At 49.5% G+C, this 17720-nt stretch overlaps 1 protein-coding gene across 6 annotated transcripts in view; it reads right to left on the reverse strand.

The window, feature by feature from the left end:
- ARID1A (AT-rich interaction domain 1A) overlaps positions 1-17720 on the reverse strand; it is an 83381-nt gene that overhangs the window by 8681 nt on the left and 56980 nt on the right. For 5 of the 6 annotated variants that reach the window (XM_056330348.1, XM_056330351.1, XM_056330350.1 and 2 more), the window contains 8 exons: positions 11078-11318; positions 10616-10705; positions 9737-9904; positions 8807-9122; positions 7422-7567; positions 7229-7338; positions 3929-4138; positions 3179-3386 (listed from right to left, as the gene is read on the reverse strand). In XM_056330348.1, coding sequence (XP_056186323.1) covers positions 3179-3386; positions 3929-4138; positions 7229-7338; positions 7422-7567; positions 8807-9122; positions 9737-9904; positions 10616-10705; positions 11078-11318 — 1489 coding nt within the window. The remainder of the gene's footprint in view (positions 1-3178; positions 3387-3928; positions 4139-7228; positions 7339-7421; positions 7568-8806; positions 9123-9736; positions 9905-10615; positions 10706-11077; positions 11319-17720) is intronic. The other variant, XM_056330346.1, reaches the window with a different exon arrangement.

A 17720-nucleotide genomic window follows, 5' to 3' on the forward strand; every position in this document is an offset into this window, starting at 1 on the left:
GAGATGCCGGATCTTTCACTGAATGACAAAACCCGTCCAGCAAGTTCCCTGGCTCTTAGGGGTTGCTTTACACTACAGTAAGCTTTCATCAAGAATCCCAGACTGGCATGTGCAATCCAGCTGTGCCGCCAGCTCCAGGAGCTCTCCTCTGCCCTGGATCGCTGTGACAGCGTCAGCTCTCAGGTTCATATGCTCCTCGCAGCTGGCAAGAGCTGAACTCTTAATTAATGTTTCCATTAGTTACCATCCCCAGCACCCGATATCCCTCAGCTTCAGCCCTGCTGGTTGATGAGTCATTTCAGCTATTCATTAAAATCCTCCGAGGTCACGTCCAGGGCATGTTTGTTTACACCCCACCTTCCTGGCACCCTGTCCTCTCCTCCACGACTCCCTCCCAGCCCGGGGAGGTCTCGGGAGAAGGAAGGGCAGAGGCAAGCTCAGCGGGGAGGCTCCATTGACGGGTCCTCCCCGCCGTTCTCCCTCCCGCGCCAGCCTCAGCACCGGTTCAGCTCCACTCGCTTCCCCCAGGAATTCGTCGCTCGGCTCAGTTTGTCACGCTGGCATCGGCAGGAAGAGGCCTGGAGACATTCCCTGCCTCGCTGCCATTTGGTGTTTGTCCCCACCCCCTGCCGTCCCTCCCACTCACAAATTTACACACAGTTGGAGCCGGGCCAGTTCCATGCTCTGGGAATTAAAACCCAACAGCAGGCTGATTACACCTCCCCGGGGACACGCCGCGCTTTGCGAGCGGGAACCCAAAAAGGTTTGCAGGAAACCCCCACCGAGTGCCCACGAGGCAATCCCCACTCTGGCCCTTCTCCCAACACTTCTGGGGTTTTGGGTTATGAACACACACACACCACGGCGACAGCTCCGGCACCAAGAGCTCTACCTAGATGTCCCGCAAAAGAGATTGCCGATGCTCTGCAGCCTCCAAAAGTGCCTAACGAAGAACCGTGAGGCACGATTTGCAGCGTTCACAAAGTTACACCGTAGTTCCATTGACAGACCGGGCTGAAACGAAGTGGACGCCAACAGGTTATAAAGTCTGCAAGGAGAGCAAAGCACGTGTCCATGCAGGATGACAGAGCCCTTCACCCAAATGATGGGACTTCAGAACGCGCCCCTGTTGTCCAGGGCAGTTGTTCTCCGTAAGGGCGAGTTGTTGGGAGACAGCCCACCCTCCGCATGTGCAAGCCTGGAGGATGCTGCTTCAGCACGTCCCTGGAAGGACGGTGCCCACAGTGGCACTCAGTGCTCCTCTGAGGCTCTGAAGCCTGGGGCTGGGGTTAGGAGAGCGATTTGTGCCGTGCCCTACACCCTCAGCTCCGGCCCAACAAGAGAGAGGAAGAAAAGGAAAGTGAAAGAGGAGCACCAACACGCTGAGTGATACGGCTTAAAGGATCAGAGCAACCAACCATGCTCAGGGCTGCCTCTGCATACTCCTAGTCTGGAGTCAAACAAGTGGAGAGCACAGTTTAAGTAGGGAATACAACACTGTCCTCTCGCAGTAGGAACCAAACCTGTGGACCAAGCCAGCAGAGCTGCACAGCCGTGCAGAGTGTGGGACCGCAGCCCTGCGTGTTCCTCTCACCGATGTGCTGAAGGCAAAGACCACCTGTGCCGCAGCCCAGAGGGCAACTGGTGACCTTCACACTCTACCCTATCAGCTAAACCAAAATAAAAATCAACGCACCATCTAATCCCTTCTGACAGGCACCTAGCGCTACAAGAAGTTTTAAGTGGCTTCCTCGAAGTCTCAGCCTTCGCCAAATAAACTCCAAATGCTCTTAACATCTTTGTTCTGCTGCCTAGTATCTCAGGGGAGCAAGAAAGAGGTTTTGGAAAGAAAGGGGGGATAGATTTGTGGTCTGGTTTAAGTGGAACTCAGACACCACTTCAGACAGAAGTTTAGTCTAATGACACAAAAGTTGCTTTCTCTTGCAGAAGACACCAGGGCTGAAGCTACACTGGGACAGGTTTCCCGGCTGGTGAAAAGACAAAGATCTAGTTCTTTAAAAAACCAGAATATTCGGACAAGCATGCTGTCGATCAAGGGCTTAGCAGGGCTGAGACACAACTGCAGTACAATCAAAAAAGGGTTCGTTATTCCACTCCTCAGGAGCTAGACCAAGATGATGCCAGGTTTCAGAACCAAAAAGGCATTTTTTGCAAACATTACAAAAACTTCAAAGCAGATGAAGTTTTTATTTCACCTACATGAACAGGCTCCTGACCAGAAAAAGCATCTGAAGGTTTTACTTAGAAGACAAACTGGAAAACTCAAGTGTAAAGGGTTGGCAAGTTCAGCTGCAAATTCAAGCAATGAACTCAATGCAAACGAGACAGAAGCGATCAGACTTTCCGAAGACGAAAGAGTACAGCATGCACTGTGTCCTGGTTTCAGCTGGGATGTTTTCTCTCTTTTTTTTTTTCTTTCTTTTTATTTCATAAATCTGAATTGAACACTATGCTTAAGCATTCAGAAACTGGAGCACCCCATCAAATTTGAAACAACAGACGTTCATTTTAAAGGGCTTGATTTCCAGAGCATCCAACTTGTAATAGGCTTACAATGCACCCTGTGCATTGAAAACAGAGAAAACAAAGCCTCAGAAAGTTCTCGCTGTCTCCTGCTGAAGACAGAAAGAAGTAATTCACAAGGAAGATGAGTGCACACCCACATTAAGCAGTTACTCCCAGAAGGTAACACTTGCATAGGCAAAACAAGCCCCAGTTTTCTAGCAAGTTCCCAAAGCTAAGCAGTAGCAACAAGGGCTGCTGTTAAAATACGCCAAGATCACCTTGTGGGGTTAACTCCAGACTTCCCTCTCCACCAGATCCTCACAAGGCAGCGAGGTACTAGCAGGTACAGAGCTGGGTGTGTATGGGGGTGTCTGTATTTTTAGGTTTTCCTTTTTCTTAAACTTAGTATAGAGGTGGGACACACAAAACCTAAACTATCCCAAGCGGCTTCACTTATTCCCAGTATCCTTCACACCCACATTACAGAAGTATTTAATCTACACAACCAGAGAACAGCCAGTTAGAAACAGACACGGGCTTTGGGGAAGTTTGGAACTAGTCTGGCCCACAGCACGTGGAGGTGGGTGTACGGTGCCAGAGATCCCCCGGCTCCAACACGCAGTGCACACCGTAAACCGGTGGCTCAACTCACCTGGAGATGGCGGTTGGATCTTGGTCTGAGACTTCTTTGAATCAGCAGCTGCAAAGATATCTGGAGGGGGGTCTTCACCTCGCTCAATCTTGCACTCAAAGGCATAGAGACACTGGATGTACTGCTTCTTCAAAGAACTAGCTGCACTGCTGGATGTGCCCACATTGAGATTTGTGGCCAACTCACGCCATTTCTTGTTTTTGTTGACCTGCACAACCAAACAAGAAGCTCTAACTCAACATCCCAGCTACTTTTCCTCCCAAGAAGTTTTCTGGGGAGGAACCAACGCTCCGCAGCTAACAAAGGATGCAATAAGGGCTAAGCAGAGCAGTGAACTAGTTCAAAAACCAGTTCAAAACTGGTCAAAAATTAGTAAACTGTCTTCCTCACCTACAGCACACTTTTCAAACAGGGACAGTTTGCTAATCAAATTAGCCATGAGGTCAATTGACAGCCTGATGCAACGACAAAGACTGTGTCACCAATCTTTGCACTGGGCAAAGCAGAGGGGAAAAAAAGCCCCTGGATCCCCCCCAGGCTGTTCTCCAACCAGACAGTGGGAGAGCAGACGTGTGGCTTCACTGCCAGGATGCTGGGTTACCTAAGCATGATTTTTAAGAAATAGATAGGAAATAAACACAGCTAAAGGAAAAGTCACGGCTTACACTTAGGTACAAAGCTAACTCTGAATTGTCTTGCCCGTCGGCCCCGAATACACACATGCGGTCGCCACCAGTGGTGGGCACTCACCTGAGTCAATCCTCCGATCTCCTTCACAGAGATGTAGAGCCTGTAGAGGTCCAAGGGTTTCCTGCCCACCGCTGGGAGGTTTGTCATGCCCATGGCCTTCTCCTCAGTGAAGGCCAGGTAACGATCCACCCAGATCTTCCTCTCCGGCTCGCCACCCAGCTCATAGAGTTTGGTGATCTTCTCGTTGGTTGTAGTAGAGGAACTGGACTTCTAGGAGAAGGAAAGAGAGATCAGGACTGAGCAGCACAAAAGCAGCCAGGTCACAGCTGAGATGGTTTCAAAAAAGCACTTAGGTAAGAGTTCAGTCCTGCTGTTATATTGCTTTATATTATTTATATATATTTATAACAGCTATATATTAGACCTCTGCTCATCTCAGACCAACATCGGGCAAGTACTGCTTAACAAAAGGTATCGCAAAACCAGCTGCTACTCAGGGAATTCACAGAATATATATTTTTAATAAGCAAAAGGTTTCAGGAATGCTAAAGAAACCAAACCATCCTCAAGGAGACTTTGCAGAGAGCCATCTCTCAGACATGCTTTGTGGGCTTATTTGCTAAATATGTGAGAAAACATCACATTCAACTGCACATGAGATTCTCCATGGCTGCTGCACTCGGCCAGGGTGAATACTGCTCTCTGGTTACTCTCTTCTCTTACCCAAACGGTAGATGCCAGGTTAAACTGACACTAAACACTGAAAAGGAATAAAAATGAACATGCCTCAAGGAAAAATAAAGACCAGAGACACCTGTTTGACAAATGTGTGGTCCCCCCCAAAGACCATCTCTCTTCCCTTGCCTATTCACTGACAAGTGCAGAAATGTCCGGCTACCCAGAGGCGACGCGAGCTCCCGTACTGGTTTGCTACCACTGGTGTATCAGGATCCAGGAAGGCATCACCAGAATTTGGAAAACACGTTTACAATTACGAAGTACAAGTATCACACACTAGTTCCTACACATCTGGTTCAGTGAATTGTCCCGGTGTCTACTTAAGAGGCAAAACCTGAGGGTCCTGCCTCGTGCCTTGCTTCCTCCAAGTCTTCTGGTGTAACGCATGAGCGTGTTATTTTGTCTTTCACCCCCTGGATCACATACACTTGGAGTAAAGGCAGGAACGATGATGTTCTAGATGAACCCCTGCGCCCAAGGCTGTGTGTATTCGTTAGCACATGAGATAATCCTCAAACAGCGCAGACCAAGAGGACAGAACAACCCTTATTTGTAGCTTCTGGCATCTCCCAGCCCACGAGCATTCAAGTCCTTGTTTGTCATAAATAGGCAGATGCCAGAACACATGAGCAGAAGTAAGAGATCCTCTGAGTCTTCCTGCAGACCGCTGGTGGTACACGTATCAAACTCGCAGAGCATTTTTTTCCTTCAAGTAGCAAAAGAGGAGACTACAGGCTCAGAAGCTGCTTTTTTGGTGGTTCTTTTGAAACTGGTAGCAGTAATGCAAAGAAAAACACTCCCTGGAGAACTTGTTTGCCTCCCTCTTCTGGCTTTAGTACAGGATTAGTAAGAGATTTGTTTGTGAAACAACTGTAACACTTTAGTGTACCACCTCCCAGCCGAGAGGTGATAACTGACTAGCTCCAAGCCTACACCAGAAGCACACTCAGGTTTGTTTACACTTCTTTTGGCAGTTTCACTGTGGCAGGTGATAATTCCTAATAGTAAATTGTTTTGCAAGTGAAATTGATTACTCCCGAAGGACTGGGAAACGCTCCCCTTCATTTCTGAACAGTTTATGAATCCCAGAAATAAAACCCTCAGTTGTTTCAATTCTCCTGATAAAGCACAGAATCACAGAAGGGTTTGGGTTGGAAGGGACCTTCAAGCCCACCCAGCTGCAGCCCCCTGCCCTGGGCAGGGACACCCCCCACCAGCCCAGGGTGCTCCCAGCCCCGTCCAGCCTGGCCTTGGGCACTGCCAGGGACGGGGCACCCACAGCTGCTCGGGGCAGCCTGGGCCAGCGCCTCAGCACCCTCACAGGGAAGAATTTATCCCTAGTATCTCACCTAAATCTACCCTCTTTCAGTGTAAAGCCACCCCCCCTCATCCTGTCGCTACAGGCACTTGTAAAAAGCCCCTCTCCAGCTTTCTTGTCGGCTGCTTTAGGTACTGGAAGCTGCTCGAGGGTCTCCCCGGAGGTTTCCCTGCCCCAGGCTGGACAGCCCCACTCCCAGCCCGCCCGCACAGGAGCGATGCTCCAGCCCTCTGAGCATCCTCGTGGCCTCTGGCCCCGCTCCAGCGGCTCCGTGTCCTTATGCTGGGGCCCAGAGCTGGACCCAGCGCTGCAGGGGGGTCTCAGCAGAGCGGGGCAGAGGGGCAGAATCCCCTCCCTCCAGCTGCCGGCCACGCCGCTGGGGATGCAGCAGCCCAGGGCACGGGTGGCTTGCTGGGCTGCCAGCCCACGCTGCCGGGCCAGGCTGAGCTTCTCATCCACCAGCTCCCCCAAGTCCTCCTCAGGGCCGCTCTCAATCCATTCTCTTGAATTCTCCTCTTGGAACCACTGGCACAGTTAAAGCACAGCCAGGGCTGGACCCATCAAGCATAACTCGCGTTGAATCTGAGCACTTCCACTACACGGTCTTTACACTTCCGATTCAAGGAACAGTCTAACTGGCTACTCACAGGATCTGGACTTGGATAAGGCTGACCTAAAAGGTGCATCTGTCCAAGTACCTTCCCCCCTGTTAAGAAAGGCAAGGCTAGCCCACAACTGAAATAAGAACATATAAATGAGGTGTGCCAGACATCGGCTAGAAATTCTAGATAGAGGCTTGAACTTGGGAGTCAAACAAGGGAGGATGTGTGAATTCTGATCAGAAAAGTCCCTTTCCTGGCCTTACGGAGGGCTAGCGGGTCCCTGGAGTGGATGGGTGGCACAGTTCAGGCTCCTCAAGAACAGTTATTAACACACATGGGTATTTAGTGGTTTATGGCAAAGATAGCCAGAGCCTCCTCTCACACACACCCACACTCGAGCCTTACTTTAATTACACTCCAAAATGTAACACATCCCAAAAGAGCACACTCCACTCAACTTGCCGCACTCCTGAGTTAGAACCACGGCCGCAAGCAGTAGTGGGATCGTGAACTACAAGGACAACCATGCTAACAAGAGGTCTGTTCAGGGCAAGGAGGACAAATCCGACTGGGTTCCTCTCAGGAACCACACTCACTACAAGGTAGACGTGCTGTTCAACCCAAGTTAATATGCAATGGCTTTATTTCCCTGGATGCTGAAGAGGGTGGGAGTCGTTAAAAACAAAACCCAAAACATTTTACCTTTGACTTGGATTCTGCTTTTGGTGCCCCATCTGCCTTATTGTTCATTTTAGTTGCAGGCGTTAATTTGACGTCCCCAAGACCCATCATTTCAGGGCTTGCTGCCATCCCTAGGGAGTTAAAAGAGGATCGTTAACACCGCTTTTCAACCCAGTACAATGAAATCAACACCCAACAGTCAGCACTGGCTTACCTGCAGAGTTGTTAGCCATATTCCCACCCATCGGATAGGGTGGGCCCTGGGGGTTTATCATGCCAGCCATACTGTTAATTCCCTGCCCGTAAGGAGGTCCAGTGCCCATCATTCCCCCTTGATTCATGTTGGGATAACCAGGAGGCCTGGAGAAAGCAAAGAAGAAACAGCCGCTTACTCCAAACACTAAGTATTAAGATTTCGTCCTTCTAAGGAAGGAGGTTTGCCTAAAGAAACCTTCTGCACAAAGGAAGCAGGGAAGGGACTTTCTCCAGCTCACTTTTCCAGCAAAAGAGCAAGGACGAGGTGCTCTTCTATGGCTTAACTACCCTGGAGCCCCCATTCTCAAAAGGAAAGGGGATGCAAACCATTTTGAAAGAGGGCCCTCAGCTCTGAACGTTTTCACCCTTAGTCTTGCCCTACTACATCCCCAAAGTGAACTTCCTTGCAGCTGTTAAGTTGCCTTTTTGGGGAAGAACCGCTCTGCAAACACTGCAGCCCTTTGCATTTAAGTGAGAATCTGTTATTTGCGCAGACGAACAGTGCTCCAGCCACATTCAACAATTCTTCTTCATCTCTTTCCTTTGTGCTACCCATACGAGCTATGTTAGCGTACGTGCATCAGAAAACCTCACAGACAACCGCTCCTCCAGCTTGTTCCTCAAGAGGTGCGGGCGTTGACGTCTGTACTGGTGTTTGGGAACCTGAGCTCTGGGCAGCAGATCGCAGGAGCAGCCCTTCAATGCCCAGGCAGACAACAAATATCTCCAACAGCTTTAGTGGAGGAACTTGATTTATAAACAAGTTCATGGCTCTCATGGCATTCTGGCAGGCCACACACACCTATTCTGAGACGGGCAATAAAAACCAAACCCCAGCCACAGAAAATGGTTGGGAAGTTCAGTGCTGAATTCCAGCTCCCTTTCCCGCAGCTGCTCATCAAAGCCCTAAAAGGCAGAAGTTCGTCAGACTGGACAAGCGATGCCTGGGTTCAGACAAGCGCAGCTGGGTGGCTGCCTGCTACATTTACGGGCTCTGCCACACACGCAGTGTCTTCGGAATCACTCACGTAATACAGACGACCAAAAAACCAAAAACAACGGAAGGGACCTCAGAGTTAAATAGATTTCACCTACAAATATTAAAAATTCCCTACGCGCATCATTAGTGATGCATTCCCCCACACTGCCTCTCCGAGCTTTATGCACTGAACTTTCTTAACACTCAAAGATTGACGAAAAAGCCTCCGAGAAGGGCAAACCTTCTCAGAAGTGTACGGTCAGCGTTGCCCCAGATTTGGGTTACTCCACCCGCTGCTCTGAAACCCAGAGCTGACATGGGGAGGGGACCAACAGAGCCCAGGGGCAACCTCCCTCCTTCCTTACCTGTTCTGGATGGAGTTGGCAGCAGCATGCATGGCGGCGGCGGCCGCTTCTTGTGCTTTACGATTCATGCCGCCCGGTGGGGGGCACATCCCTGTCCCCACCTGAGGTGGCATATTCGCCATGTTCGGTCCGTAAGGTCTGTTCCCCATGGCTGCGTGGCTCATCCTGCCGGGGGGAAGCCCGCTGTACGGTGGCACACCGGTCTGCCCGTGCATCTGGCTCCCTGCTCCCATGGGATTCATGCTTCCTCCCATTCCTGGACTGGGGTAGTTGGCATTGGACATAGCATTGTAGTTTGGCTGCCTGGGATAACCTCCTGAGGAGATAAAAAAAGGGGAAGACAACATCATTCAACTAGTTAGTTTATGAATCACCATAAAAATCTTCTATCAGCAAATATTTAAAGATCACTAACAGAGATGAGGGGGAGTGTTAACACCTCAACAAAAAGTCAAAGTACTTGGATATAAGCCACGTAAAATGTGTTTTGACATAGCCAAGTAACAACATCGATTCAAAAGCTGCCTGAAACTCTCCCAAACCTCAGCTGAGCAAATCGAGCTAAATGGTCCAGGACAGGATGTAAAAAACTCATTAACCCTTTCCAAAACATAAACCAACTCAATTTTCTAGCCCTTTAAAGAGAACCAGCTCTTCTTCTGGATGCATGACCTACATCTTTTTAAACGAGGAGGAAGGATCCTACATTTAGCCGTACAACTAGCCCTGAAAGCGATGCAGTGTTTCGCCCGTCTCAGCACGAACCAAGCGCAGTTCCCCTCGGCTCACAAGGAACGTGCTCGTTTGTACTACCCACACGTGACGAAGGGACAAATAAAACAAGTTTATCAAAGACAAGATGTTACAACTGAGAAGCCTTTTGCATTTGCCGAGCTCAGTTCCCACCTCCAGGAGCTGACCATGCCTCACCTTGAGGTCCGTACTGCCCACCCTGGGGTCCGTAGCTTCCCATGGAGTTCTGCTGGTACGGCCCCATTCCAGCGTGCATCTGTCCTCCAGAAGACTGACGGGGAGATAAGGCTGAGCCAGGCTGGGGTGAGCTGTACTGGGGCATCTGAGGATTCCTCTGCATGTAACCTGGTCACCCAGGGAGCAAAGCAGATGGTTACTAGTGCAAACTATCCAGAGGTGCCACTGGACACACATGTTCTTAGGTAACAGCAGCCCCCGGGACCCACTAACAAAAATCCTTTCAGCAACAGCCTAGACAGATTTTACAGTGGTTGCTATTAAGGAGCCGGTGTTATCTGCTAAGATAACGGATCCAATTTCCTGTTTTAACCAGAAAAAAAAACCCTCCTCAGTTTCACAGGAGTAGACAGCACGACTCTGCAGATCCTAGGGGCAGCTTCTTGGGTTTTGTTTGCCTGTTTGTTTTCTCAGGGTGACAACTATATACCTTCAGCCACAAGAACCAGAATTTTACGTGGATTTTCCCCCACACTAACCTTACTCTCCTAGGGGAAAAAGGCATGCAATGTTGTTGCAAGCACCCCTCGTTTTGAAGCTTAAGGTCATGGACCTTGGACAAGCCACATTCACCCCAAACAGTGTCAAAAGCCAGAGAAAACACTTTACAAGCCAAAACACTAGGCTGGATGGAACATCAAGAGGCAAACCAACCAGCAACAGTTGAATTTACTGCAAAGTGCCTGAACGTTTGCAGCTTATAAACCCGGGGTAGCTTTTAAATGCTATCTCACCACAGAATGCACACCATCAGGCCAGGTAATTTTTAGTTACATGTATAGCTTCACAATTACAAATCTTTTAACTCGTGTCACACACCTCGATCTTGCGCTATGCTTGACTGGTTCATGGAAGGATGCATGATACTGTCCGACTGGCCACTGGGCGGTCGGGGTGGCATCTGATTGCCTACACCGCAAAAAGGAGAGTGGTTCATTATGAAAATTGCATACCACAAAACCCAGGACGCAAAGAGTATTAAATACCAGAACTCCAAACAACTTCAGGAGAAGGCTACGCTAGCCACGGCAAAGAAAAACAAAAGCAAGATCAGTCACATTAACCCAGCAAAATGACACTGCTGGTTTACCAGCCACCCCACTCATCTTACTGCATCCTTTAAGAGTTACAGACGTTTTAAACAAACAAACAAGCTCACAGGACCTCAATAACCACACAGTACCAGCACTGGCCAGTTTCTCCCCATTGGCCATGGTGGCTTGCCCCCCTGCTGCACGAGGTAGCCCCACCAAGAGACGGGCACGTGCCCAGGCGCGTTACCTGGTACTGCGGCAGGTGAAAGTGGACCAGAGCGGGACTGAGCAACACTAGCTGGAGATCCAACTGGGGATGGGGAGGGTCCTCTGATGCCTGGCAGGTGAGGAGAGGTATGTGGAGAGAAAGGAGACTGAGCTGGGTTACTCTGCTCTCCTTGACTGCTGGAAATCCCTGATGTGCTTACTCCAGGACTCAGGGCTCCTTCTGTACCCATGGGCAGATCATCTATTGAACCAGACAGGTCCTGCAATACACAGAGAAACAGATCAGGCAAAAATAAAAAAAAATAAAATAAAAAAAAAAAGACATGGGACTGTTCTCTCACGTACCGCTAAGAAAGAGTGCATTTCTCCCTCAGGCATACTACAAATAGAAATCAATGAACCCTGCTCCTGTTATTGCCAGTAACGAAGGCTGCTGCAGACGGAGGTAACCACCAAATGCATCTTACCCTGCTGCCTGCCTCTGAACCCAAGAGTTCCCTAGCTGGTTTGCCAAGTGCTTGCTGATGGTCCAAACAACTTGCTCGTTTTCCTACTTGCTCCTTTCAGTTCACTTTAGAGGCGAGAAATTAAAGAATGCATCACCCATACACATAAAATGGCAAATAGAGGAGACAGTCCGTGTGATCATAGCTTGGAAGAGAAATGTGGCTCAGCCTCTGAAAGACAGAAAACTCCTGCCTCACCATAATTAATTCATAAACCTCATATGAGCTGGGAAACTACTCACTTGAGATGGATAAAAACAAACTAAACAGAGATTTAAAAGAAAACCATAAAATACTCTTCAGGGTTCCCACTTCCCTTTCTTCAAAGACAGCAAAAATTAGCAGTTACAGCCATCAGCCTGCAAAGTTCAGCTTTTCTTGAAGGCAAGGCTTCCTACCACATGCATCCACCCTGAAGAAGCAAAAAGCGCCTCCAAAAGTCAAAAACTCCAATGGCCACAGCAGCAACTGCAAAGGGCCAGCACCAAAAATCGGCTGCCAAGTCTGAAAACCAGGGATGCTTCCAAGAAGATGATGCGCAGATCCAATACTGTTTGTATTGTTGTGGGGGGTTTTTTTGGGTTTTTTTTTGTACTGGCTGATTGATACCCAGGTGTACCAACCATTCAAGCTTGGCCTGGAGTAAATTTGTAAGTAAATTACAAGACAGAGTAAGTGCTGGCACATTTGAGCAGAAAGCTGGGATGTTCCAGCTATTCCAGTGATTAGATAAAATCTCTTGCCAGAGATTCAGAGGATCCCAGCAGGCGGAGCAGACCAAAGCTTACCAGGACTTCACCTTGCCTTTCCAAGTCTTCCCGAGCAATCAGCCCTGGCTCAGGAGTGCTCCAGGCTGAGCCCTGAAGGCGTTTCAGATCAGCTCGCTCCGCACAGAGCCCAGCTGACCAGCACCGACAGAGCCGATCTCATTTCAAATGCCACGCCGAACGGCTGAGCCAACTGATCACTAACTTGGATGCCCAGGTCTCATTTACACCGCCTGGATGATGCCTTGTTTAGCAGCAGTTCAGGTAACGTTTTCCCAGCTCTGTGCAGCGCCAAAGGACCTCGGACACAAGACACCACACACTTATCAGCCTTCAGAAGCGAGCAAGGGCTCTATCGCTCCGCAACACCTGGCTGCCAGGTGATGGGTGACAAGGTTCTGACAGCACGTCCCCGTCATCTAAGCTGGAGAACAGTACGTCACCGCATCCTAGGAAGTAGAAAACTCGAGTTACGGAAGAATAAAAATAAGACCCAGGAGATATCCGAGCACCTCATCACACTTGTTGGACAATGACATTCAGAAGGACAAAGGGGAGAGCTGGGCACCGGCTGCACTGCATTCCGCTGCCTGCTGCAGCAGGGCGATCTTCGCTCTGTTAACAGTGGGATTGGATCAAAATGCTTCTAACACGCTGGCAAACGCTGCGTTTGAGCTGGAAACGCCAGGCGCTTGGTGGGGTGGCTTTGGCACATAGCATGTCCTTCCTCCCATTGCTGTTTCTGTTTGAGAGAACGTTTCCTGCACGCCAGCCTCAGAGGTACGTTTGGCTTACTGCTGAAGTATTATCTTCCCGAGGAGGAAAAAAAAAAAAAAAAAAAAAAAAGAAAGAAAAAAACCCCAAACCACTTTATTTCAATGCAAACTAAAAAACTGCAGAAAAAAGCCTAAAAATAATGTCTAAGATCTCTTGCAATTTTCACTACCTTCCTACAGTAACATCAAAAGCGCTGCTCCTTGCTGCAGCTCCTTGGGTTTTCCCCCCCCCCCCCCCGACAGTGCTGGCAAACGCCACATTCCTACTGCAGAAACCATCTGAAGTGGAAGTAAAGGGAGAGTATTTCCAATGTCTTGCATCAAAAAAGCATCGACCAACACAAACAAGAGCAAACACTCGTCTTCCCGAGACTCACTGCAGCCGCCTCCAGCCACCGACACAACACACACACCCAGAGTCCCCTCTAGAGCCAGCAAAGGGATCAGGATGCCCAGAAGCCAACTCAGTCCAACCTAAAACTGGATGGAAATGCCGGTATTTCCCTTAAATGCATTCAGGTACTCGTAGACTGAATCGTCAAATGCATCCAAGCACTATTTCCATCACCACTGACGTGAAGCTGGAGACCCAAACCCTTTCCAGCTGTAAAACCCCAAGAGCCCGCGTGGGTCCAGCGTTTCGGATCAGCCACACCAGGGGAGCAAAGCCCACTGCTGCTCAGAGGAGAGATTTTTTTATGCCTAAAGGCAAAAAAGCACATTATAAATATACACCTGAGGCAAAATACTGGCACGAAAGGACAGATACAGAGCAAGTGTACGAGGAGAAACATGCAAGTTTCCTCCCTTTATCAGGGGTGTAAGGGACACGCAGAAGGTTTGCCCCCGGGATCCGAGGATATACTGCCTGCAACATTCACGTGTGAACTGGGCAGACTAAGAGGACAGGACTCGGCGGTGCCAGGCATGAAAATAACCTGCAAGACATAAAACGAAGCCACTTTCCAACAGTTTTTAACATGAACTCCTGAATAACTCAAGAACTCGCTTTCAAGCCAATGTCTTCAACCTTGCCGACGCACCAAAGCTTAACCTAAAGTACTGCCAGTCACTGAAAACACTCAGTTTTAATTAAGCAGGTTAGCATAGGGCTGCTTTCGATGGGCGAACGAGGTCCCTCCGCGCCGCTGGCATGCCGTGACGGACCTCGCCGCCGGGAAAAGCCAGCCTTTAGCTAGGAGGCTGTGGACCCGACCCCCAAATCACCTCTTTAAATCAATGAAAAGCAAATTACAGATCAACCTTTCTGGGGTGTTAGGACACAAATTGAAACAGGACCATCAAAATCAAGTCACTCAAAGTGTTTTCTTTTGGAGAAATCTTAGGGTTTTCGTAACATTCGGAGGTTTTATGAATTCCAACAATAAAAGTCATTTCCCAACGCTGCAGCGTTTTCTGGGCGCGTTCCTCAGCAGGACATTTCTCCAAAGGGAGACTCCTGCCAGGGGAAGGGGAGAAGGGGCTGGAATGCCGAAGCACAAGCAGCTCATCAGTAGGGAGCTGTTTTCCACCCACCAAATTATTTTCACAGGATGCTAACCATCAAGGCACAGAGCCTGGGGTTGGTTGTTGGGTTGGGTTTTTTTTGGGTTTTTTTTTGTTTTGTTTTGTTTTTTTTAACTAAACCTAAAGGACCCCCCAAGCTCTGACACCCCATTTCCTCCAGTGCACTACAAACCTGGGTGGGGAAAAAAAAAATAAAATAAAATATATCTCCATCTCTCTCCAGACCGTTTAAGGATGGCTGTAAAGAGAAGCCTTTAAAAAAAAACAAAAAACCTCGTTGATATAATGGAGACCTGCTGCCGTCAGCGGGTTCTGGATCGAGCCCAAGAGGAGAGGGGCCAGCGAGGTTTTATTTGCCTCCGGTGGAGCATCGGGAGGAGACCTGGAAAGGCACGGCAGCGCCGGGAGAAGGGCTCCCCCCTTCCCTCCTCCCGCCAATCGAGCCGAGACAGGAGGTGAGGCTCGACAGCAGTAACTCTGCCAACTTGAAGGAAACGTCAGGGTCTGGAGAATTTCCTCACGTGTTTCCAATGTGGTTGGTTTTTTTCGTTTTTTTTTTTTTTTTGTTTTGGTTTGTTTTTTGGTTTTTGTTTTTTTTTTTTTAATGCATTTTATTGCTCATCTGCCATGCAGATCAAAAATGCTGGAGGGATTCCAACTATTTCGCACAGAATCTCACACTCCAGGCTGGCTGCAGCCCCAAAGCCTGAGTTTCTTCACTTGAAATACTGCCCAGTGTTATTTTGGGATGTGACCTGATAGCGGAAGCCCACGGGGACCCTGAAACGATAACCGTTCCAGCTGCGACTGGTTGCCCAAGCCTCGCCGATGCCAGCACGGGTTTGTCAGTGCTGCTGACAAACAAGGGCTCAGCAGCTAACACCTCCTTTTTCACGCCACAACAAACCCATGCCTGGAATCACACAATCTGGTACCCAAAGGAGGGGGCAGGGGAGTTCATCTCTCGCCAGGAAAAGGTTGCAAGTCCTGGCACGACCAACACCGGGTTAGTTGATGCTGGAAGCAGCAAGGTTTCTTTTATACGAAAGGAGGAACCACCATTTCGCCATCTGATACCAGCTCGTTTGTTAAACAAACATCAAGATGAAACAACATGAAATACTTCAGATCAAGGTAACGAAACCACAGAGGAGAAGAGATCCAAGGCTCCACTCTGGCCCATCCCACGGGTGGGGAAGAGCAGGAAGACTGACCAGAAAGCAAATGGATCTCTCTTTGCCGGGGACTGCAGCCTGGCTCTGCTGCTCCCCTGCCCATCCCAGCCGCAGCGCACGCGGGGAGCAGCGCCGTCAGGCTGCAAGGACCGTAGGCACGATCAGATCGCTAGATAGCACTCAAGGAAATTGCGATCCAGAGACGAGCGTGTGGTAGAGCTTATGAATTCTGTAAGGCCAGTTGTCTCCATAAAGACACTTACAAGCAAGACCAGCCAAAACGGCCAAATTCATTCCCCAATTCTTTCTGAAAGGGAAAGAGCCTCTTCATCGCTTTTGACGAACTGAAAGACCTGCCCCCTCCTACGACAGCTTCTTTTCCACACTTTCAAGAACTACCAACACTTTAAAAATCACAAGCTTGTGCTTTCCTTCCCCTTTATTTCCACATCCAAAATACCTCAGTCCTCTCTACGACACAAGTGACACAGCTGACGGGCAAGCCCGGATCTCCTGCTGTTTGGGGGAAATGGACGGACCCATTCCTCCTCCTGCAAGACAGCTGAACCCCGCATCTTCTGCTTCCCAAAGCGCTCCATCTCCTAACACAAAGCGGCCTGGAAACCTCACCGTGCTCCATTTACAGCAGGTTTACAGATTCACATGACATCCAAGAAGGCACCTTGCAAAGCTGGCTTGGGATTTCCACAGAAGGGATGAAAGGGTCTGGAAAGGGCTCTGCAGCCTGCCACTGCCTTCCCGCTCACCTCCTCTGACCCCTTCCCCAGCGGAAACCAGGAGCTGGAGCTGAGGAACACAAGTTAAGCTACAGCAGCCATCCAGCAGATACTTTTCATCTAGACAGAGACATGATCTACCGTCTCCAAAGTTTTTTCTTGCTGACAAATCAAAGGGAATGGGAGTTCTCCAGTCTCCAAGCTGGTCTAGCCTACCGGAGGCACACTGGAAAGGGTCCACGCTCCCACAGTCCCTGCATCACCACCAGCTCGATTTCAACCACCCCACTTTAAAATTCTGACCAAAAAAACCCCACCAGCACACGCCACCGCCACCATGAAACCCACCAAGCACTGGCTCCAGCGCTGGCAGCAGCCGCAGGCTTGCTCGGCACCCGGGTGGGGAAAACACAAAGACCTTCCATCACCACGCTCCAAAACCAAAGCAGATTTCCACGTCCTGCCCTACCCCAGAACCATACAAGTGGTCCTGGGGCAAGACCACCACCCCTCTCACCCTGCTCTCCTACCATCAGCTGTGGCACAGGAGGTAACGAGTCCATCTCCATGGCGCCAAAGGCACCTTCTGGGTGACCATTGTTCTTGGTGACCATTGTTCTTGGTGACCATTGTTCTTGGTGCACATATGGGCTGGGCAAGAGGCAAGGGGGAGGAGGAGGAGGAGGGATGAGTGTGGGATGTCTCTCCAATAAAACCTCTCGCCACATCTAGAATATTTCTGGAATTTAAAGTGAAGCAAAAGGTGCTGCCAACTAACACTCTGCTCTGTCTGCTCTGTACCCTGTCACGCTTTGGGAGGAGTGGGGTAAAACCCAAAAATATGTATTCTTAAGCTGCCAGTTTACCTGTTACTGATTTTGCAGTCATCCACGTGTGGGAAGCACGTTCATCCACATTCCCAAGCTACCCAAGATGACTAAAGACTAAGCAAATATGAGCAAAGCCTGGTGACACCAGTGGGGTCCCCTCAGCCACATCCTCCACTGCCACACAGCTCTTCCCTCTTACCCCTGAAAAGTTTGGGTTTAGTTTAACGGGGGATGGTGACTTTCTCCTGGCACAAGTACGCCCAGAAGGGAGAGTGCTGCCACGCCAACACGAGCTGCACAGTTCGCTTCTGTATTTTATGAAAGCTTTTCAAGTTTATGGCCTT

This window comes from Falco biarmicus, chromosome 3, assembly GCF_023638135.1.
Source record: "Falco biarmicus isolate bFalBia1 chromosome 3, bFalBia1.pri, whole genome shotgun sequence".
Lineage (NCBI taxonomy): Eukaryota > Metazoa > Chordata > Aves > Falconiformes > Falconidae > Falco > Falco biarmicus.